This window comes from Myotis daubentonii, chromosome X, assembly GCF_963259705.1.
Source record: "Myotis daubentonii chromosome X, mMyoDau2.1, whole genome shotgun sequence".
Taxonomy (NCBI): domain Eukaryota; kingdom Metazoa; phylum Chordata; class Mammalia; order Chiroptera; family Vespertilionidae; genus Myotis; species Myotis daubentonii.
This window is the reverse complement of record NC_081861.1, coordinates 125,471,330-125,496,055: the sequence shown is the minus strand read 5'-3', so window position 1 is coordinate 125,496,055 and position 24,726 is coordinate 125,471,330. Positions and strand designations below refer to the sequence as shown.

Sequence of the window (24,726 nt, the reverse complement as noted above, 5' to 3'; positions counted from 1 at the left end):
GTGGTCCCGCGGAAACTGCAGTGTTGGGCTATTTTAAATGGCTCTTACTTGAAAGGAGGCGTGATTTCCACGTTCGAGCGTCTTCGCTCCCCACCCCCTCTCCGCACCAGCCAGTGCGCGCCACCACCTGAGCTTGGCGAGAGCCAGAGCGCACGCAGTCTTCAGCCTCCTCCTTTCCGCCTCTGGGGGAGCTCGGCTCTGAGCGGGTCCGCCTGATGCCCCCCGGGAGAACTCTTTACTTTTTGTTTGGAAAATCGGGGCCATTTCTTTATTCATCTCTGGGTCTCCCCGGAGGATACAGGGGAGGAGAAGGCGTGAGCGGCGGGCCGGGGGAGGGGAGCACGGGGAGGGGAGGGGACTGGGTGTAGCCTGGAATTCTCAGTCCTCGTGTTCCTAGGCTGGCGCGCAGAGTCTCCCCGGGATAGCGCCGCCGCCGCTCCCCGCGCCACCCCGTCGTTGGCCTTCGGGGTCGGGTGAGTGGGGTCATGACGCGCCGCGGGGGCTGCCCCGGGCCCCTTCCGCGCTGAGCCGGGAAACGACCCAGCCGCGCGGAGCCCCTCGGGCGGGGAGGCGGCGGAGGGTGGGGAGGGCGCACGGGGTAGGGCGGGGTGGGGGCAGCGCGGAGGCCGCCAGGCTGGGGGGCTCTCCGGGCCGGCGGGGCCGCGGGCTGGAGGGCGTGTCTCTGGCCCGAGGGGACCAGCCCGAGGCGCGGCGCGGGACTCCCCGATGGTGGTGCCGCGGCTCCGGGAGAGCTCCGGGTCTCGCCTTCGCTTTCGCCGCCGCCGCCGCCGCCGTCGCCACCGCGGGCGCCACCACCGCCACCGCCGCCGCCGCCGCCCGAGCCCGCGCCGAGCGTGCGCCTCGCCCTCCTCCCGCGCCCGCTCTGCTCTAGGATGCTGCGGCAGGTTCTGCACAGGGGCTTGAGGACGTGTTTCTCCCGGCTCGGCCACTTCATTGCCAGTCACCCCGTCTTCTTCGCCTCGGCGCCCGTGCTCATCTCCATCCTGCTCGGCGCCAGCTTCAGCCGCTACCAGGTCGAGGAGAGCGTGGAGCACCTGCTGGCGCCCCAGCACAGCCTCGCCAAGATCGAGCGCAACCTCGTTAACAGCCTTTTCCCGGTCAACCGCTCCAAGCACCGGCTCTACTCGGACCTGCAGACCCCAGGGCGCTACGGCCGGGTCATCGTCACCTCCTTCCAGAAAGCCAACATGCTGGACCAACATCACACCGACCTGATCTTAAAGGTGAGAGGGGGACGGGCGCGGGCAGCCTCCGCCGGCGCCGCTGCCGCGGCTGGGGCTGGCTGTGCGCGGGGTCCGGGCTGAGAGCGCCGCCTCTCCTATCCCAGGCGGCTGCCGCAGGGGCTCCCCTGCACCTCGCACCCCTCGGAGGCCGCCCGGGGCCTCCCAGCCTCCTGGGCGGGAGTGTCCGGGTCCAGACCCGGCGCTGCCCTCGCCGCCGTCGTCGCTACCCAGACAGCTGCTGCAACAGTTGGGGCGGCGGCAGCCAGGGTGCTGTGGTCAGTGCGCTTGTTTTGGTTGCCGTGGTCTTGGGGGTTGGGCGGCTTTGGGGTAAGTGGGCCAGGAAGGAGCAGAACAAGAAAATACGTACTAAAAAGTCCTGCTAGTTGAAAACTGAATACTATACATGAGGGGATTCAGAGACCTCCCCCCCTCCCCCCGCCCCTCTTCTTTTCTCTCCCTTCTTCTGGCCCCGGAGTGTTTTGAGAAGGGCTCTTTGGAGGGGCGATGAGGAGCAAAGGAATGTGAGGTGGGATGGTGAGGAAAATGCCTCCTTCCCTCCCACCCAGAAAGAAGCGTGGTCCCTCACACGGACAGGGGCTGCCCTGCTGCCCTCTCCCCCGGAGCCAGGTAGCCATCTCTGTCTGCTGGGGTAGGAAATGATGTTTGTAATTCACAGGTATTTCATCTTTCACCTCCTCTCCTTCGAAATGCAGAAACTTCTTTGGGAAAAGAGGGGATTCCGCGGATCCACTTTTCTTGGGGCGCCTTTGGGCATGAGGGTGAGGGGCAAAGCCAGAGGGTGAGAACACGCGCCAGGCTGTGTGCCCCTGACCAGAGCACAGGGAAGCAAGCGGCCAGTTAGAGGGTGACTCTCACGGAAACAGGTTGTACCAGCATCAGCCTGCGGTGGAAATCTGGTGTGAAAAGTGAGGTTCATAGTGATAACTTTCTGCAAGTTCCTAAGCAGAGGAGTGGGGACTAAAGATGGAGAAGCAGAGACCTTGGGAGGGAAAAGCAAAAATAGGTGAGACTACTCCATGCGAGTCCCTGGGGGGCATTATGGGGCTTGTTTACTTAAGGTGCTTCCCTGGGGTGGGCAGACCGGAACCAGTCCCAGATGGAGCCCTGGGGCAGAGGGATGGGAGGGGCTGGTTAGATTGCTCTTCTTATCCCAAGAGGAGTCAGCCAGTGAACCTGGGGGACTCTGTCCTTCTCTTTTCCTCCACAGGTAACCCTTTATCCCTAGAGACAAGCTAACTTCCCTCCCTCTATCTGTTGACGTATTATCAATCAGTAATTAGTAATGAGGGAAATCTGACTAGGGACTCAGTGGAATCAAGGCATTCCCACATCGGGTGGCTTGTGATATTTTTAATGGCACACACATCACACATACTCATCACAGAGCCTTAGTAACATTAATCCCAAAATATTTGCTTTTCTCATGATTATATTTCCAACATCAAAGTGTTTCCCCCCAATACCTCAGTGAACGTATTTTGGCACACAGATACAGCTCCCAATGCTTTCTCATGGAAACACGTAGTAGTTTCATCACAGGCTTAAGGAAACTATAATTTAGCCAATCCTGATCATTGGAAAGCTGCCCCATGTTTTGCTAGATGATCTACTAAATGATGCTTCTCTTTGTATTTCCGGTCCGCCCCCCCCCCAGGTGATGTTTCCACTGGCTTCCCCCCTCCCAACAAACCCCCATGCCTGTGTGACAGGCAATCACCAATTACATTCACTCTCAAGGTTAATGAGACATCAACAGGCACATCAGATCTCTTTTCACCTGGACTGTTTCTCTCCTATTTGCCTTTGATCTGTTCAAGACAGAAAACTGTATTATAAGAGAAAGTTGGAGAGAGGAGGAGACTGGCTTTGCATCCCTGTCTAAAGGGCAACTTTAAAGGACAACAGTCCTGCCAGTGAATTGTTTTAAGAAATGGGGTGCTTTTTCATGTTCTAGGTGTCTGGGAAAAATCAAAACCCAGTGGAATAGTGCTCAGAACTGATTTCCAGCAGCTGGCTCTCTGGTCAAATAAATTCAAACAGCTTATAAAAACACAGACTTATGACACTGAGGGGATTGCCTTTGATTTTATGTATCCATTTTTTTCTTTCTACATCCAACTCCTATATTTGGTAGGTACGGAGCCGAAGGACAGAAAAATGGACCTTCAGTAGTCATGGTAATGTAAAGTGTGAGAATGAGTGCTTCTTTTCGTTCTTTTTTTCTATTAGAGACATGATGAAGACGTGTCCTTTACAAAAGGTGTCAGGAGTGGGAGTCACTGTTTCTGCCCTTACTAGTGTTATGCTGATACTTGGTTGCTGGCATCAAGGACAGCAACTGACAGTTAACATTGTACACAACACCAGCCAGCCCCTGCCTGGTTTATTGCACTGCATTAGAAGTGAATTGGACAAAGCAGAGTTGGCTCAAGGCTTTTTCAGGCCCCACTGGGAAACTAGAGGAAGTGACTTACAGGGCCATGTCCTTCACTCCTCATAGCGCTCTTGGTCGTACCTCAGATTCACATCAGATACCCACTGCAGGCTGATTCAATGAAGGAGATTCTTCTTGGGATATTAGTCTGGCTACTTTCTGATCTAAAATGGACTGGACTAGGATGATGACAAAAAATAAAAACCCAGGTTGTTTTTGAAATATAATTGAGAGTATCACAGAAAAAAAAATCCACATTTGAAAAGCCAGCTGATCGGATTTGGAGGAGCTTTCTGAAATTTGGGCAAGGGATATATGATTGCCATCCTCTGACCGTGCAGCATAGAACTGAGCCCCAAACTATGAGAGGGGTGACTCTCCCTCACAGTGGTTTCCTCTGCAGGCTGTGTGGCAAAGATGTCATTTTGGATGAAAGTGAGTAGCCTGATGGTGCTGCTAAGGGATCCACCATTAATTTCTGAACCTCTTTAAATAAATGTTGATCTTCAAAAGTCTTCATTTCACTAGAAGATTAAATTTAGCTCATTATCATATTTTAACAGAAAATACACAATGTTTCTCTCAGAGCAAATTTCTGGGTAGGGTCTCACGAGCTTTAATAGAGTTGTTTTTTCTTAATCATCTAAAATGAAGTACAAGAAGGTCTTGTTGATAATTGTTCTGGGCTGTGATCAAGACGATACTTGATTTATTTCAGAATCATCTGCGGACAGTGAAGAACCGGTTCAGTCCACTCTTTGTAATGATGCTATCATCTTTATAACAATTTATAAAATGTAAACATCAGGATGTTTAGATACAGTAAGTGCCTCGGGGTAGGCAGGAAAGCGCTGCAATTCCATTTTACAAGTGCGAAAACTACTCTTTAAAAATTAGCTGATTTGTCCATGAAAAAAGACAAAGACAGAGCCAGGACTGGGATCCAGGGTGTTTGACTCCCAGCACAGTGCTCTTTTCACTATAATGTACTGCCTTCCATATGATAAACTACTTGAATGATCTAAAATGTACATTTTTGTTACACAAATGAAGGATATTTGACCAAAGTCTCGTACTTATCCCATACAGTTGTTCTTAACAGTGGTTAGTGGATCATAAGAACTAGAGGCCCGATGCACGAAATTCATGCAAGAATAGGCCTTCCTGCCTTGGCTGGTGTGGCTCAGTGGATAGAGCATTGGCCTGCGGACCAAAGGGTCCTGGGTTCGATTCCAGTCGAGGGCACATGCCTGGGTTGTGGGCTCAATCCCCAGTGTGGGGCGTGCAGGAGGCAGCCAATCCATGATTCTCTCTCATCATTGATGCTTCTATCTCTCTCCCTTTCCCTTCCTCTCTGACATCAATAAAAATATATTTTAAAAAAGAGTAGGCCTTCCTTCCCCTGGCTGCCAGCACAAGCTTCCCTCTAGCACCCAGGACCAGGGCTTCCCTCTGGCCGGTGGCAGGCACTCAGGACAGTCCGGAAGGTCATCCAGAAGCACGTCTGGTCTAATTAGCATATTACACTTTTATTATTATAGATTCTCTTGACCGATTCTTCCTGATGTCAATGAAAAGCCACAGTGTTGGGCAAAAGTAGGCTTCCAGTGTTAAGTATCTGAAACAGAGTTTATCCTTGTGTTATTATGTATTAATTATTGTGTTACTTTTCATATGAACAACTGTAAGCCTATGTTGGCCCCACCCTGTACAGAAACTCTGAGTGTCCAAAGTAAAACACAAAATATTTATGAAGAGCGCTATCCAAAGATAGAAATATTGAATCTTTTACTGAAAAAAAAACATGGATGAGGAACACGGCAATTTGAAGTTTGAGCGCTGTTCACTGGCCCGGTTCAATGATTCAACTCTAGTGCCTCACACAATCCCTGGTGCCTCGTGGACCCTCAGCAAATACTTATCAAATGGGCCAGCCCTGGTTTACTCAGACCTTATGTGGTGGGTCAAGAAAATTCCCCAGAAACCACTTTAACATAGATTTTCAAAATGACCATTTTATTTTTACAACTTTGCAAGCAGTTGATAGGCTTCTCTCTTTCCAAGAAACCATTTTTCTGTCCTTGTTAATCTCTGTATATTTCAGTTTTGAAATTGGATAGGTTCTTTGTAGGATTTTTTTTTCCCCCTAGACGGAGGGAGGCGTTGAAATGCAGACGTATTTCCACTTACTGGGGAATGTCATTTTGTTCAAATACCGAGTTTCTATTTTATTGAAACTTTTTATGTTTTCCAAGAAGGGCAGAATAATTGCTAGCTCAGGGTCACGAAGACCTGGTAGCTGCATCAGGATCCCAGTTTTTCCAAATACGACCTCAGCACTTCCCATCATTAAGGGACTCGCCAACATTTCCCTATAGTATAAGGATCAGCATACGTAAGACTATTTTCAAGATTAGAAGTTTTTACATTTTTAAAAACATATATCATGACAAAAACAGAGAAAAAAATGAGGTGGAGATGGCGTGTGGCTCTCATAGCCAAAAATGTTGACTCTCTAGTCCTTTACCTAAAGAAGTTCCTGTCCTGTATTCCAAACCTTGCTTACTGGGACATTTTCAAGTAGTCAGTGCTGTTAACCTCGAAGGCAGTGGTTCTCAACAGGGGCAGCCGTGCCCCCCAGGGGACACTCAGCAGTGGTTGGGGACATTTTTGATTGGCATAACTGGCAGTGGGTTGCTGCTGGCATCTAGTGGGTGGAAATCATGGATTCTGTTAAACACCCTGCATGCACAGGACAGCCCTGCACAGCAAAGAATTACCTGGTCCCAACCCTGCTTGTCTGTTTCTTCTGTTTTATTTTTTTGGGGGGGGGGTGTTTTGGGGTTTTTTTGCAGCTGCAATGATTATATAAAATGAAAAACTGCCCAAATTTTCTAGAACTTTGGGGGCAAATAGCACGACCTCTTAGGAAATGCTCTTTGGGGCAGGTGGGCAGAGGCCAGATTTTTCAGGGTGGCTTTCTCCCCAAGGTGCAGTTATCTTGCTCTCTCCTCTAGCTCTGCCCTTGATGGTCTAAGTCCCACCGAAGAGGAACCCAAGAAACGGAATGCAGTGTAACTGCTTGAATGGCAAAGCTGCTGAATTGACCCTGGCCTTGAGATTTGTCAGAGTGCCCGTTCCCGGCAGTTCTGACCCTCACTCTGTAGCAGTCACCCGTTGGGCCGGGCTTGTCCTGAGCGTGTAAGACGCCGCTGTGAGTGGGGACCTGCCCAGGAGGCGGGAGGTGGTGCTTTGTTGCCTAGTCCATCTGCTTTGTGTTTCTGAACATAAAATGTCAAAAGAAGAACTTAGCATCTCAGGGTGCTTTGTTTGCTGACAGGTGCTGTGACATCGTGGGCAGTCCGGTCCTTTCGGTGACTTTTCTGAGTGGCAGATACTCTTAGAAAAGATCAAGCCTAGGCCTGAAAGGGCAGTATTTGTGTATCTTCTGGACCAGCCAACTGCCTTTTAAATTGTTTTTTAATTTTTCAATGATAGCTGGCATTCAATATGATCTTAGTTTCAGGTATGCAGCATAGTGGCTTCGCGCTTTATTTTTGCACTGGGGGAAATTTGAAAAGAGATCAAGATTGCTTTTCATTCCCCTTTGATTTCATAGGAGGAATATCCAAATAATCCAAACATAATATTTTTCTAGGGTTGTCTGGTTTCTGAGTACATTTCATTTGTGTGACTAGTATCCTCAGATGCCCACCTGGCGCATATCATTTCGATTTGGAGAGCAGTCTTTTACTTCCCCATGCGTATAAGCACTTGGGACAGACTTTGGGTAAACTGCTAATTAAAACTGAAATTTAAATATAAAGCTGGCGTGTGAGAAGAAGCCCACCTTCTCAATGACTCATAGGATCTTGATGGATGCTATATTAGACTTAGAGAAGGGTGTTTTTTTTTAATTAACCCCAAAAATGAACCTCTCAGGATTCACCAGACTTACAAACCTCACAAAACAGCTGCACATTTAACTGGCGACTCCTTAGGATAACTAAGAGGAGGAGAAGTAAGCTAAAAGAAATGGTTTGTTTCCGGCCTCAGAGGTTTCAGCAGCTCTTAGCACAGGAGGTAGAGAGATGCAAGGTACTGGGGATCTGATCAAGTTTGACTTTGTGGGACGTGCCATCTGGTACCTGACTTTGGGGCTCAGTGTGAGCCCCAAGTGATACGTGAGCTAGACCTTTGAAGTCACCTGCTCGGTAGCACATCACAGCAAGCAGGCCTGTCTGCCGCACTGCCTGTGCTACCGCCACATGCCCGGAAGGCCACAGAACTTCCGCGGAATCCTGCCAGACTGATTTAATGACCAGCAGGGGAGGTGAGTAATCTCTAACCTTTAAAGGAAAAAAACACACACAAAAAAACAGAAATCAACACCACTTGGTATTTCATATGGGAAACCCTGAATAATATGCCGTGCCTTCAACCTCAAAATGCAGATTTTGAACAAAAGGAGGCAATGAGGGAATGAGGAAGCTATTTTTATCTCCTCGCTCTCGAAGAAATCCTCTTGAGCATATTGTTTCTGGTATTTTGAAAGATGCCCCTTGTTAGGTCTTCTCCTTTAGGTTTAATTTGCGGGTTCCATGTACAATCGAGATGAGGATTGGAGTACAAGCAGTTACCGTGGGAGGTAATGTCCGAAAACACCAGTAAGGGAATGGGGACTTGAAAGAGGGAGTAGCAGGAAGCCAGTCAAGGGAGTATTCTCAAGGAAGCGTCCACTGTGGGCACCCAGGACTCCGTTTCACTAGAGAACTCTGGGAGGCACTGTAGAACATGTGACCAAGTTATCCCCACTTGAGATGGAGAAACTGGATATTTATTCTCCACCTCTCCAGACACCAGTAGTTAATCCAGCTGCATCTGGGAGCATTCAATAAATATCTGGCCATTTCAGATGCTATATGTGTCCCTATAATCAGAATTGGTTTTGTTGTGGTGGTGGAAAAGCATCAAGTAAAAGAGCTGCAGGGCTTTGCAGTAAGTGGTCTTGACGTGCAGGGGTGAGTGTGAACTGAGAGGATGTGGTGAGGCCATAAGAACATCTGCCCTAAGGGTCTTAACCCCCACCTGGAGTTACACATCTGGAAGCTGAGGGCCCACATTCCTATGGGGTGTTCATCCCTTCACTCAACAACATGGCCGTGACCCCAGCTCCATGAAGCTTACAGGCAAGAATGATGCAGCATCGCTGTTTGGTTTATTCTTGAACTTGATAAGCAACTGCCAGTTTGCGTTTTGTCACTGGATGGTGGTAAACATGATTCCAAATGGGGCCTGGACACCAGCGGGCCTTATGGTTTTGTATGCCAACTCTTCCACGCCCCCCCGCCCCCCCCCCGCACACACACACATTTAAGTACCCCGCCCTTCCCTCTTCCCATTAGGAATACAAGAGAAGTCTACAGGCCCCCATTTTCACACATCTACTTTTTTAAAAACAAATTTAAGTTTATTTGAATGACCTCGGTTATTAAAATTATATAGGTTTCAAGTGTACAATTCTATAATGCATCATCTGTGCACTGTATCGTGTGTTAACCACCCAAAGTCAAATCTTCCGTAACCATATATTTGACCCCCTTTACTCTTTTCTACCTCCCCCCTTTCCCTCTGGTAACCACCATACTGTTGTCTGTGTCTATACGTCTTTGTTCGTTTGTCTTGTTTGTTCATTTGTTGCTTTCAGTTTTATACCCCACATATGAGGGAAATCATGTTTCTTGATTTTTTTCCCATCTGAAAGGTAATAAGAGACAAAGATGGCCACTTTACACATCCACTTTTATTGTTCTCTCTAGCACTGCATTCACTCTATGTCAAACTTACATGTCTCCTACTTTCTAAGACCTTCCAGAATGGCTCCTTCCCTCCTTTAAATCCGTCTGGCTTTCAGTCATATCCATATTCTTGAATGCTTAGCTATACACTATTATATAATTTGCTGTATTGTCACATGTTAGTTTCTCTTCAGCAAGATCATAAGCGCTTCAAGCACAGGAACAATGTCTCATAAAGTATTTCCAAATCTCTCTTAGAACCTAGCATAATGTGGACTGTGCAGTAGTTGCTTAATAGATAGTTGCTGGTTGATGACTTATAGGATGGAAAATGTTCTCTCTTTTCCCCATTAATTTATTTGGGTCAAATATAATTTTGTCTGCTAGCATGACCATGTAACTTCTTTAAATCTGTCTTTATTTTTTGATTCTTGGTTCCAAACTTGATGGTAAGCAATAAGCATCCATTCTGCTTCAGGATCTCTGACATTTACTTTATATGAGGAGAAATTCTTAGGAAACTGAACAACTGATCACCTTCTCTGGTCCGAGTACAGTTTGGAAAGATGTAAACTTGACCTCCTTATCCAGTGGCCCATTCCCATGCGGGAGGGTGGAGCACTCTGCAGTTCCCAGGGAGCACCCTGAAAGTCAGCTCTCCACTACACGTGTCCTTAATTACATGAACTAAAGTCTCAAAACTTAGGCCACAAATATACTCAAATCTATAATAATAAAAGCATAATATGCTAATTAGACCAGACGTCCTTCCGGACAACCTTCCAGACAAAGCCCAGACTGTGAGGGAAGCCCAGGTCCTGGGCTGCCTACCAGCAGCCAGAGGGAAGCCTGGGTCCCCGGTGCCAGAAGGAAGCTGGTGCCAACAGCTCTTGCATGAATTTCGTGCATCAGGCCTCTAGTATAAACATGAAGCACATTTTTTAAAATCAAGGACAAGTAGTTTTTCCAGATGTAGCACCAATGTTCAAGAGATTATCCTGATGTTACTGAGTCTCGTTCTTAAGGGAGCTCATGTGAACAGAAAGATTTGTTCTGCAAGGTGAGCTTAAAAATAGGATACTGACAAAAAAATCAGTGTTTCTCTAGTAAGTTTAACGGAAGCACTAGAACTAATTTCTCAGCACTGGAGATGACATTCCTTTCCCCATTTCCCATGGGCACCACAAATGTGTTAAATACAGCTTTGTCAATTCTTCCTATTGTCTCAAGACAAAAGGCATCTCTGCTATAGAACTCTCATTGTAAGTTCTCAACAATCTTGTGATATTCAGTCCCTTCATTTTGTGACGTTTTCACTGTTACTTGTTTTTGTTCTGGTTTTGGTACAGCAAGTGGTCATACTGAGTAAGCTTGATTGCTTTTAGGCTCTTTAAGGTACCCACACATCACCTGGGTGTGTAGGGAAAATACAGATTCTGATTCAGCCTGGGGTGGGACCGTGATTCTGAATGTCTAACAAGCTCTCAGGTGACACTGATGCTGCTGGTTTTGGCGTCAGAAAAGCCAAGCTCAAGTCCCAGTTCTCATAGGTATGCGATTTGGGGTAAGTCTCCTAACCTCCCAGAGAAGCAGGTTCCTCATCTGCACTGAATGTAACAGCTTCCCCCACTCCCACTCATGGTAAGGATGCAATGACATAGGGCATGTGGAGGCACTGTGTAACCCCATTCCTCGGTGTTCTGTAAGACGTGTTATCATTATTGCTTTGAAAATGACTATTACTTCCTCACATGGGCCAGCTTTTTCAGAGCCATTATTGCCTGTTGAGTAAAGACACACGTAGGCATTTTTTCTTTGATCCAAAAGGCAATAATGGGCACTCAATCTGCATTCTCAATGCTTAGATTGGCAATTTGTTGGTCTTTAATGACTCCATCTGAGTCATTATAGACGATTGGATTTGTCCTACTGCTGCACATGCAGCTCCTAAGTTCTTAGCAGAGCTGTCGGTGGGGTGGGAGGATGGCATTCAACTCATTAAGGTGCTTTCTCAGGGCTCAGAACCTCACCTTCATGCTGGACAGTGCTTTGCACACATAGGAGAGACTGCGGGCTCCTATTCCCATGTTATCTTCACCACTTCTCACAATGGGGCATGCCAGAAAGGGATTCTCCAGTATTTTACGTGTGAGAATTGATAACTTGTCTCTCTCGCTGAATTTACATGACAACAGCGTTTCCCTGGGAAATTTTGCCAACATAAATAGATCTGCAAGTACTTGAAAGGGGAGAGTGTGGTCAGAGTTGCCAGAGACCAGGAGGGACAGGCAATGTGGAAATGTCAAGTGTAAGTTTCTGCTTAATTGGGGTTTTAATCATTTAGACCATTGTGTCCCCCCACCTCCTTTCCTAAAGTTTTAATTAAAGAAATCTATAATTATTTAGGATCCAAATCAAATCCACACACACAAAAAATCTTTTTGCCTCGCTGGTTCTCTATGCCTAAACTCTTCAAACAAAACAAACCTCAGTGTAAGTGAGGATCAGTAGTTCACAAATTTGAATGTCTTTTCAAATTCCCTGGGAATTTGATAAACATGCAGATTCTGATTCAGTAGGGTCTGGGGTAGTAGGCCTGAGGTCCCTCACTTCTAACAAGCTCCCAGGGCTGCGGCTGCTGCTGGTGCTGGTGTGAGGATTACACTGGCTAAAAGCAGTGGTTTCGTGGGCCTGAGGAACCTTTGTGTAGCCTTACTAATTCATTGATTGGTGTCATTTAATTGCCTCCATACTCTAAAGCAGTGGCTCTCCTGGAGGACTTGTCCAAACACAGACTTGGGGTCTCACTGGAAGAGCTTCTGTTCTGTAGGTCTGGGGTGGGGACTGAGCGTTTCCATTTCCAGCAGGTTCCCAAGGTGATGCTGTTCTTGCTGGACCACACTTTGAGAGCCACTGCTATAAAGCATCCTAGGAACTGGCTGCCAGGACTAATTCCAAAAAATAAATGCAGAGTCAGTCTCTCTCTCTCTCTCTCTCTCTCTCTCTCTCTCTATCTATCTCTCTCTTTCTCTCTCTCTCTCCTGACCAAGAGATGCAAGCCAGGTGCAAAAGTTACTTGTGCAGCAGTTCATTCTGAATGGTGCTGTGATAGGTATTTGCAAAGGGTACTACGTAAGTCTGAGCCTTTTACATTTGCAGTTTAAGGCAAGCATATTGGACAGAGCACCTGCTGCACTGCCTGTCTCCAGGTATGAGAGTTTAGGAGAAGTGGGCTGAATAGGAGAAAGCACACTCTGGGATGGAGGGGAAAGAGATAGGCACCCCCCACTCGCACACACACATACTGTGGTGGTTGTTGCTAGCTTCACTGTGTGATTGCCAAAGCTTCCTTTCTTCCAAAGACTTCCCACGCAGGGTCGCCTGCCACTTGCCTTTACAGAAACTTTTTTTTTTTTTTACATCAAACCAGAAGACACAGCAGGTACAAATAGGAGGGACATGTTGCATTTCTGAGACAAGGGCCCAGCTCTGTGGTTCCCAGAGGTCCACCATGAGGGCTCTGGAAAGCTAATGTTCAGTTTCCACTACTGTCTGATGTCAGTGCGGTTAGAGATGAAGTGGAACCGCCGTGAAGTTCAGTAAGGACTGATTTGGGCATGGTGGAATAGGGGTTGTTTCAGAGCCCCCAGTTTCTGTGTTTGAGGCTGTGAAGCTTGAATGTGTCCTTGATCAAGTCACTTAACCTCTCTGGGGTCTTCATTTCCTCGCCCATATAATGGAATCAACATTATCATCATTATAGGGTTGGGAGATAATGTGTGAACAGACTAAAGTGTAACATGCCTAAAACCACACAAATCTCAGAGTCTGCACTGAATGCACACGTTTGTCTGGGACTCCCAGGGAAGAAGAATAAACACCTTAGCTGCCCAGAAGAATAAACACCTTAGTTGACATATTTCACATTACAATCTTCTTTTGTTAAAAAAAAAAATGCCTTTAGAGTCAGGGACTACCTTCTACTAACCAGAAGCTTTGCTGCCATGGCCTCATACTCCCAGATGATGCAATATTACATCAGTCTATATTTTTACTTTGAATGACCCAAGGAGAATAAAAATAGCATATTTGTTCATCCACTGTCTACACTGCTAAAGCCTTAGAGCTGCACTATCCAATTCAGAAGCCACTAGCCATACGCAGCTATTTGATTTAAATTTCATTAAAATAAGAACTCCATTTCCTCAGTTGCACTAGCCACTTTTCAGGTGCTTAATAGCCACATGTGCCTGTCATGGGCAGAAGAGATAAAGAACATTTTCATCATCCGAGAAAGTTCTAGTCAACGGTACTGCTTTTCACAGATAAAATAACTGATGTCATATACCTTAACTCATAAGCAGTGGAATCAAGATTCAAACAGGTCTGGTTTCTAAAGCATCATTTAAAAAATAACTAGACCAGATTGCCTCCATGAAATACAGAAATAGATTAGTAAGGCTTGGCCCCTTGTGTCTGATGGCCTTGAAGTAGTATTTCAATCAGTAATAGAGTAAGGGGGAACTTTCAGTTTTAGATTCAGCATGTAGAGACCTTGGAAGTTATCACTCCAACCCTTACAGGGAGAAAAAAGCTAGACAAGCTGAGAACCAATGACTTTTCTTACATCAAAGAACTGAGGTCATAGGGGAAACTGCCATCCCAACATCTGTAGAGGCAGGCACATCTATAGAGACACACAGTCTGTTTACCTGGAGCAGAAACCTCTGGTAGAAACACTTAAATCGTAATTTGGACAAATTGCTAGAGGCTGAGTGTAGAGTAGCATGAGAGGTAGAGACTCCTGGGAGCTGCACTCACTATGTTTGTAGTAGCAGGGGTCATAGGGCTCACACTTTCTTAGGCTCCCCCTCCAGAAACCCCACCATATTCCCAAGGTGAAGATTGGGCTTGGAGAGGTGGAAGGGTAATCATTGTGAAATCTATTGTGGTCTTCATAACAAAGGCCTCCACTCCAGGGAAGAGGACTTGGCCAGAGCACAATTCTGAAACTTTATCCTAGATTCCTCCCCACTGAAGCCCCCTTTTGTCTTCTGATTGTGGGGGAGGAAGGAAAGCGTCCTCAGGTGTCAGGGCTTAAAGTAAATAGATTAGGAGTGCTACAGCCAGGGACGGGAGTAAGGGGACAGGAGGGAAAACTATATCACTGGAGAAATATTTGTGAAAGTCACAACCTCAAGGCACAGGCCCACTTAAAAACTGAGATTTTGTCATAAGATTAAATATCATTTCCCTTCCTTACACCTTACCATCACATTAACAGGGCTCCTGTAGAATAATAGTAGATTATGGCTGAAAGAGTTGCAAAACACAGACTCTGAAAAGAGTACTTAGAGAAATACAAAGTCAAGAGGAGAGAAAAACAATGACAGAAGAGAAATTTGAAGTCTCTGGTATCTATAGCCACAACAAACATCAGATACATCCCAACTCCTAGATTAACATAAGTCCTTCCTGGAACAACTTCAGCTCCTATTAACTGATGTAATATGTCCAGGGTTTTTGTGGGGGAGGGGGAGGGTTACACAGCATGACAAAGAAAGCATCAGAACCATACTCAGATATGACACAGATGTTAGAATTACCAGACAGGAAACTTAAAATAACTATGATTACTATATTATGGGTTTTAATGGCAAAAGTAGACAACATCAATAACAGACAAATAATGTAAGTAGAGAGATGAAAACTCTCAGGATGAATCAAAAGGAATTCTAGAAAAACTAGCAGAAATGAAGAATGGCTTTGATGGACTCATCAGTAGACTCAACACCAGGGGTCCTCAAACAACAGCCCGCGGGCCACATGCAAGTACAAATATTGAATTTGTTCCCGTTTTGTTTTTTTACTTCAAAATAAGATATGTGCAGTGTGCATAGGAATTTGTTCATAGTGTTTTTTTTTTTTTTAAAAACTATAATCCGGCCCTCCAACGGTCTGAGGGTCAGTGAACTGGCCCCCTGTTTAAAAAGTTTGAGGACCCCTGCTCAACACAGTCCAGGAAAGAATCAGTGAGCTTGAATTCAAGGTAATCAAAACTTCAAAAACTGAAACATAAAGAGATAAAAGAGTGAAAACATCCTAGAACACCCAAAAATTGTGGGAAAATATCAAAAGGTATAACATTACACATAATTAGAAAATGCTAGAAGGAGATGAGGGAATGTAGCAGAAGAAATATTTGAAGTAATAATGCCCAATAACAGTGACAAACACTATACTACAGATCCAGGTAGCTCACATAACACAGGAAAAATAAAACCACACTTAGGCATATCATATTTAAACTGCAGAAAACCAAAGACAGCAAATCTTGAAAGAAGTTGGGAGAGAGAGAGAGACCTCAAATATAGTGGGACAAAGATAAAAATTATATCACACTTCTCATCAGAAAGCACACAAGCAGGAAGAGAGTGGAGTGAAATATTTAGAGTTGAAAGGAAAAACCACCAAACTAAAATTCTATATCCAGCAAAATCATGCTTCAAAGTAAAGGAGATAAAAATTTTTCTCAGAAAAACAAAAATTGAGAGAATTCATTACCTGCAAATCTTTCCTGGAAGAAATGTTCTTTAGCAGAAGGAAAATTATAATAGGTCAAAAAATTCAGATCTACATAAAGGAATAAATGAAGGTAAAATAAAATCTTTTTTAGTTTTCTTATTCTTAACTTACCTAAAACATAACTTTAAATCAGTAATAGTAGCAATATATTGAGAGATTATAACATACAGGTAAGTGGAATAAATGTCAGCCATGTCACTTGGGACAGGAGGTAGAAATTGGGAATACTCAAGTGTAACCATAGTCCACATGAAGCATATAGTATTATTTGAAGGTAAACTTAGATTAGGTTAGGTTATATTGTAAGTTCAAGGGCAACCACTAAATTTTTTAAAAGAAGTTTAATACCAAGAGTTATATAAAATGGAGTAATATAAATTCTCAAAATAAGACAAGGCAGAGAAGAGGGGGGAAGAAAGAAGTAAAACAACTAGAGAATAGTTATAACCATGATAGATATTAATCCAGCTATATCAGTAAGTGCTTTAATATGAATGACATATGTACCAATTAAAAGACAGTGACTATCAGAGTAGATTAAGAAAAATTAAGATTCAACTATATGTTGTCTACCAGAAGCCCACTTTAAATATAAAGACTCAGATAGGTTAAAAATTAAGTGATAGAGAAAGGTCTATTATGCCAACACTAATCAAAAGAAAGCTGAAGTAGCTATATTTCAGATATGGCTGACTTCAAAACAAAGAAAATTATCAGGAATAAAGAAGGGCTAAAGGAATCCATTCTCTAAGAAGACAACAATCCTAAACATGTATGCACCTAATAACAGATCATTAAAATACATGAGGCAAGCATTGACAGAACTAAAAGGAGAAATAGACAAACCCACAATTCTAGTTGGATATAGAATATTTAGTCAGAGGTAAGGAACAACATAATAATACTCTGGGCAGAGTCATATTCCAACTTTTATAAAGATAGCTCTTCGAGAAGTCTAGAAGTTAAGATGGAGAGACAAGATATTGGAGATAGGGAGATCTCCTTCACCCAGGGAACTGATGTAAGTCTGTTAGCAAGAGGCTTTGAATAGGATAGTGGCACAAGGAGAAAAAAGGGGATTAAGATCACCATTTACAAAGAAATGTGTTTTAGGAATGTTTCCTTTGATGCTGGGGGGAAAAAAGGTTCTGTGACCAAATAACTTTGAAAACAATGCATGTAGTATTCCTATGTTGAATTACATTAGCATATCAAAGGCTCTAAAAAGTTCCTCTGTAAAAGAAATCTACTTAAGTCTGTCCAGCCCAGCATTTCTTAAATTTATTTGATCTTAGATTCTGTATACTTTTCGGTGACTCCTATTAACATCCCAAAGAACCAGTGTACTTTAGAACACACACTGAAAATACTATCCAAAAAAAGAAGGAAATAGAATCAACAAGATTTGAGGTTTATTGAATAAACAAATGAAAGGGGGTGATAGTGGCTTAGAAATTTCCCACATGGATAAGTAGAAAGAGGATGATGCTGTTAATCATAACAGGAAACAAGTAGAACAATTTGGAGGAAAAGATGCAGCTGTTGTATATATACCAGTTGAAATATTGCCATTAATATATATTTGTAAATCTTTAGAAGGCAGATGGAAATTCGGATTTGGAGTTTGGAAGAGAGGTGAGGTATTGATGTGAACTGGGGATTGGTCAGCGTAAAGATAGCAAGCCAAACCATGGAGGTGGGATTAATTGCCCAAGAAGAGTTTATTTGAATGTTATAAAATCAGAAGTGCCAGAGACAGAATCTTGAGCAATGTCAAATTTATAAGGTAGGCACATATAAAAGAGTCAGTAAGACACACACTAGAAAGCCAAGTTGAGAGGTAAGAGGAGAAAAGAAAGTCATGTCATGGAATTCATGGGAGAGGAGGAGGTTTAGTCACACCACACACATTGAGCACTTTTGTCAGGCACATAGTAGATGGTACAGCAGTGAAGAAACCATACCCCAGGCCTAATGAAGCCCCCTGGATTCCCATGAAAATCTCAACATGCTTAACCATCATATATCTTTAAATTTTATTTTTGTTGAGAGTATTACAGATGTCCTCCATTTTCCCCCTTTGCCCCTCCACCCAGCTCCCATTCCCACCCCAAGTACTACTTTGACCCCACACTTTTTAGTTAACTACTAAGAGTTTAAGAAAATGAGGAGTGAAAAGTAGCCATTGGATTTACCTGTTTGGAAATCATTGTTGAGCTTTGGTTGATGCTGGGATAGAGTCTAGACTGGAGTGGTTTGAGAAGTGAGTGGGAGGTGAGGAAATGAAGTTAGTAAGCATGAATTGCTAAAGTATAGTTGGAGACAACAAATGTAAATTGCTCCTTGAAGAAGGGGAGGTGGGAGATGTGGCCGAACTTGGAAGGGAAGTGGAGTTAGTGAGGCCTTCTTTTTAATGTGGGAGAGATATGAGCATATTTCAAAGCTCATGGGAAGGAACTAGTAGAAAAAGAGGACTTAGGAGAAGAGGGGATAAACAATACTAGAAAGAAGGAAAGGAAAGCCAGAGCCCAATGGAAGGAATTGGTCTCACATGATGGCTTGGGGTTTTCTCTTCAAAATAGTAAACAAGGTTGAAAGTAAACCTTTGTCAAGTGCTAAATAAAGTGAGCGTTTGTCTAATATCTATGGGCTTGGAGGGTAATCGACAAGGGAATGAAAAGAGACTAGGTAGTAAATCTGAAGCAATCTCTTTTGCAGAGTATGAAAGCAAAGAGACTATCTCTCCTTTGTCTCAACATGGGCAAAAGTAGAGAAGAAATGGAAGTGGAAGTGAAAGATAAGTTGAGAGAGTTCACATTGGCTATATTTACATTTCAGAAGAAGAATGTGAATTACAGAGAAGGGGTTAACTCCATGCGATTTCTGACATTTGAATGGCTCATCAGACAAGACTCAAATGACCTAGAATAGTTCAGATAGAGGTTGGGATGGCGTGACCTCCAGGGGTGACACAACTCCTTGTGAGTCTTAATTATTTTAAAGTAAACGTTAAAAAGAAAACATTTTTAAACTCAAAGAGATCCTTCCTAGGATGAGGAGCAGCTGTTCTCCATCATCATCTAAGAAGTAAACAGGCTCCATCACTCACTCGGACGGGAGCCACTGGTAGAACTACAGCAGAGGGGAGACAGGTTTGGATTTGTGTTTTAGAAAAATCTGGTGGCAGCTTGGAGGATTGACTAAACGAAGAAAACAAAAGATGTGTTAGGAAACTGTTTCTGTCATCCAGCTAGATTATAAGGGCTAGAACCAAATCAGGAGCAATGAAAATGGAGCATAAGAGGATGGATTTAAGAGATGTTGGAGGTAAAAATCAACAGGATTGGACGAATGATTTATGGATTGTCAGCTGTGGCTGTGTATTTAGGCCCCTGGAAAGCTTTAAAATACAGATGCCCTCACCCTCACCCAGAGATTTTTTTAAGTATATTTTTATTGATTTTAGAGAAGGAGACAGAGATAGAGACATCAATGATGAGAGAGAATCATTGATTCATGTCCCACACTGGGGATGGAGCCCACAGCTGAGCATGTGCCCTGACCATGACCTCATGGTTCATAAGCCAATGCTCAACCATTGAACCACGGAGACTGGGCTCACTACAAGATTTTGATTTAGAGGTGTGAAGTTGAGGCCAGGCATCTGAGTTTGTAGAAGTCCCCACATGGTTCAGATGGGCAGGGTTCAGAGCAGCTGGCTCAAGCTGAGGAAACAGGAAGTGCAGGGTAAAGCTCACAGGTTTCCAATCCCAATCCATCATGCCTGAACCAGCAGAAGATGAGGAGGAGGCAGCAAAGAGACAGTATGGCTAAATTGGGGAGGTAGCCCTTCCTTTTCCACTTGTTTTATGTTGAATGAAATTGTAAAACATTGAGTTACAGCCTAGTTATCTTCCCATGGATCATCTAAACAAATATATTTTTAAAATGAAAATGAACAGTTCAATTGATCTATCTTATATAATAAAAGGCTAATATGCAAATTGTCCATTCCACCAGGGATTGGGGCCAGCCAGCCAACAGCCAGTGGACCCTCTTCCGGCTGTGCACAAATTCGTGCACCGGGACTCTAGTCTAAACATAACCTCATCTTATTCAAACAACAACAACTTTCTATTAACCCCCAATTTTGAAGTATTTATACAAACAAAGAAATCCTTAGCAGGCTGGGCTGACTGGTTTGAGAATAAGGTGACATTCTGTGGTTTTGCTGCTGTCAGCCTCTCAGCACATTCTAGAAAGCCCCTTCAAACCTGTCTCCTAAGACCACCCAGATACCAGTCCCACCTTCCTGCGGGCAAGTCTTTCATTTGGGGTTGGCTGGGTTTTGCTCCTGGGAGGCTGTTGTTTGGAATCCATCCAGGTGTTCCAGTAGGTGTGGAGTGTGGCTGCCCATGCCTCCGCTCTCCTGAGTCAGCAGGGCTGCAGGCAGGGGAGCCTCCCAGCCATGAGTCACTGCTAATAAACCCCCAGGTTCCATGAAAGGTGTTCCAGGACCATGCATCATGCCCTCGGGAGTCTTGAGTAGGAACGGCTAACATCTCTTACAGGTGACCTGCCAAAGCCACCAGTCTCTGCCCCATAAAAACAATCTGAACTTTCCACACTGAGAGTTGCTTGCTACCTGTTGGAATCTCTCTCTCTAAAGTGTGCAGAGCACCGTGAAAATGTTTCAGTTTCAAAAGGGTCTGCTCTTTAGCATTTCAATCATCCCCTTTAAGAACATTTTTACCCCTTTTTCACTTAAAAAAAAAGTTACAAAGCCTGCTAGTATACATTCTAATAATGTATAAGTACATGGTAACATCATAAGCACATTGCATAGTTTAACCATTACTTAAACAGCTAATGTGAGATAGAAAGCATTAAGATAGCATTTACAGGGATACTTCTGTGTTCCAGGTTCTTTCTCCTGCCTATGCTATTTACAAGGTAATGAGTTAACTCCTATGCTCATCCATTTCTTAAATGAGCCAAAACTTAGTTTGAGATATGTAGGCTGGTTTTTATATATACATATTTTTAAATATTTCTTTATTGATTTCAGAGAGGTAGGGGGAGGGAGAGAGAGAAACATCAATGATGAGAGAGAATCATCAATCGGCTGCCTCCTGCACGCCCCCTACTGGGGATCGAGACCGCAACCCCAGCATGTGCCCTGTCCAGGAATCAAATCTGGGACCCTTCAGTCTGCAGGCCGACGCTCTGTCCACTGAGCCAAACTGGCTAGGGCAAGGCTGGTTTATGTTGATTTAGATAAAGCTACTTCACCTTGGAAAAGGAGACAGGAAATGACAGACTGAGAATTTAAAAAGCTCTTTATTGCTCATTTCAATGTCCTATACTTTTTAGAACTGTATATATTAACATCTGCCTGCGTCTTCCCTCGAGACTGGGCTGGAGAAGCATCGTCCTGCTGGGGGGTGTTGTGTTTAAATCACCACAGCATCTTTCCTTTGAGACATAAAAGTAACCATCTTACCCCACATGTTCTGGTTCCTCTTGTTTGCTTTTTTTTTTTTGCTGCTTTTCCCCCTGAGTCTTTGAGAACTAGCTAGTACTTTCTGATGATCACTTCTCAATGTTTAACTAGGCTTCAGGGCATGCAGGTGGAAACTGTCTAATGCTTGCTGGTGAAGCCAAGGCGGTTAGACAAGAGCATGTTATTTTGTCCGGAATGGTTCTGTCTTGAGTATTGTGTGTCTGCACTGTGCTGGGAGTGGAGATAGAACAAAGAATAAGTCTAACTCTAGGTGGTTTGGCTCAGTGGATAGAGCGTAGGCGTGCGGACTGAAGGGTCCCAGATTCGATTCCGATCAAGGGCACATGCCCAGGTTGCAGGCTTGATCCCCAGTAGGGGGCATGCAGGAAGCAGCCGGTCAATGATTCTCTCTCATCACTGATGTGTCTCTCTCTTTCCATTTCCCTTCCTTGCTGAAGTCAATAAAAATATATTTTAAAAAAGAAGAAGACTCAAAGATCTAAAAGAATATGTTCTACTAGAGGCCTAGTGGACGAAATTCATGCACTCGGGGGGGGGGGTCCCCTCAACCCGGCCTGCGCCCTCTTGCAGTCCGTGAGCCCTCACTCCTTACTGCCTGCCTGCTCACTGCTCCTTACTGCTGGGCTTGCTGCTCCTTAGCACTGCCATGACGGTGGGAGAGGCTCCTGCCACTGCCCCTGCACTCACCAGCCATGAGCCCAGCTTCTGGCTGAGCAGCGCTCCCCCTGTGGGAGCACACTGACCACCAGGGGACAGCTACTGTGTTGAGCGTCTGCCCCCTGGCCGTCAGTGCACATCATAGCGACCGGTCTTTCCGCTGTTTGGTCAATTTGCATATTAGGGTTTTATTATATAGGATAATATGGCAGGTGATGAGACAGATGTGTTCACACACAGGGGTCCAGAGAGGACCTCATCTGAATTTCTGGGTCAGGCTTCCTGGAGGAGGTGATGCCAGAACTGAGCCCATCACCCCTAGCAAGTCCAAACTCCTCAAAGGGAGGACTGGGGATTGCAATTTCGCTTCCCTCTGCAGCCCTTCCTGAAGCAACTGCAGTTTCTTATTACTGTTCATCTGCAGCAGCTTCTCCCCCCAGAAAAAGAACAGGGCGCTAAAAAGTGCCCTGCAGCCCTAGCCTGTTTGGCTCAGTGGATAGAGCGTTGGCCTGTGAACCAATGGGCCCTAGGTTCAACTCCGGTCAAGGGCATGTACCTTGGTTGCAGGCTCCTCCCTGGCCCAGGCCCTGGTCAGGACTCTTACAGGAGGCAACCAGTATATGTGTTTCTCTCACATTGATATTTCTCTCTGTCTTTCCCTCTCTCTTTCACTGTCCCTAAAAATCAATGGAAAAATATCCTCAGGTGAGGATTAAAAAATGAATAAATAAATAAAAAGTGCCCTGCAGATCCTTCCTGCCTCACAGCAAATAAGTCACTGTGGAATAACATGTTCTCACCTCCCACAAAAAGACAAATGCTGCTTCTCGCAAAGAATAGAACCCTCACATCATGAGACGGGCATTGTGCTCTTTGACAAGAACACCACTAGAGAGCCAGGAGGAAAATGGGATGTCTGGGCATTAGGTTAAAACCTGCCTGTGCCTTGTGAATGGAAACCCATGGTCAAAGGTGCCAGCCACACTTTCCTGACTAAAATCGGAACAGATTCCACCATTTACTAAGAACCTCCATTGTGCTCCTCTGCCAGGCACTGTATCTGCACTGTTTCAGAAATCAGAAACACTCCTACACAGCATTGCCATTTGATGGTAAGGAAACTGAGGCTCACGAAGGGTGATTTTCTCAAGGTTATCAGGCGGTCACTGACTTAGTTGGATATGAACACAGGTCTGCATGTGCCTAATGTCAAGTTCATCGTAGCAAGACAGGCTGCTTCTGTAGCTCTTCTTTCTTGCCGTCTTTACAGCCAGTCTCATTTGTCTTGAATTTAGATATTCTCCTACAGATTAATAAAGAAAAGGCAAATCAACCCAATACCGAAAGGGGCAACAGGTTTGAACAGGTACTTTGGAGAAGAAGGTAGCCACATGGTTATTGAGCCCAAGCAAAGGTGCTGAACTTCGGGCATCATGGAAACACACATGAAAATGAATGAGTTACCAGTACACACCCACCAGAATGATGAAAAAATTAAACAGATCCTTACAGGGCCAGTGTTGCTGAGGATATGGGGCAGCTGGAACTGTTGTACATTGCTGATAGGGATGGAAAATGGTACAATCACTTTGGAAAGTGAAACTAAATGTATGCCTCTTCTCTAGTCCCAAAATTCCACCCCTGAGTCTATATACCCAGCGGAATTCTCAGCCTGGTGCCTACAGATGCCTGAAAGCTGATTGGACACATCTCTTCCTAATGCATATCCCCCTGGTAGTTTGAAATTGGCCACGGTAGTTTGAAATTCTGTATACAAGTGCTTACAAATCAAAGCTATTTTTGCTAGAGGACATATTGTTAAACATTTACCAACACATCACTGCATATACCTGAGAGAAATGACTGTATACATCCACCAAAGGATTTGTACAAAGAACGCCCATAGCAGTTTTAGGTATAAAAACCCTAAACTGGAAACAATGTAAAAGGGCCACCAACAGGAGAATTAAAAAAAAAAATTATGACATTGCCATGCAAAAATAAATTAAAATAACAAACTACTCATAAACACAACACAGATGAATCTCACAGGCCCTGTGTTGAGTCAAAGGAGGCAGACACCTGAGAGGAAAGTTTAAGAATAAGCTAAGCTAATCAATGTTGATAGAAGTCAATAAGTTTCCTTCAGGGGCTGTGGGGGTTATCGACTGGATCTTGATCTGAGCCATGTTTATATGTGTGTGTACATATAAAATTCATTGAGCTGTGCACTTAAGGTTGGTGCACTTTACTGTATATGCGTTGCACCTCAATAATGAAGAGCATACACACATCCTATTCAGCGGCCCTGTTAATAAGGTAGAAGAGTGAGACTATCATCCCAGCAGTGCAGCGCACCTAGCAGTGGTTAGTAACAGCAAGAAGAAAGGTAGCCTGAATCTTGGCAGACAAAGCAGCTCAGTTTTACTGGCAGCAGAGCTGATGCATGAAGAATGTGCCTCC

The 24,726-nt window shown here is 44.6% G+C and overlaps 1 protein-coding gene across 1 annotated transcript in view; it reads left to right on the top strand.

The window, feature by feature from the left end:
- Positions 1-325: 325 nt before the first annotated feature.
- Positions 326-24,726, top strand: part of PTCHD1 (patched domain containing 1) — a 60,843-nt gene continuing 36,442 nt past the window's right edge. Inside the window, exon 1 of the mRNA XM_059678532.1 lies at positions 326-1,244. Within this exon, the coding sequence (XP_059534515.1) occupies positions 894-1,244 (351 nt within the window). The 5' untranslated portion in view covers positions 326-893. The remainder of the gene's footprint in view (positions 1,245-24,726) is intronic.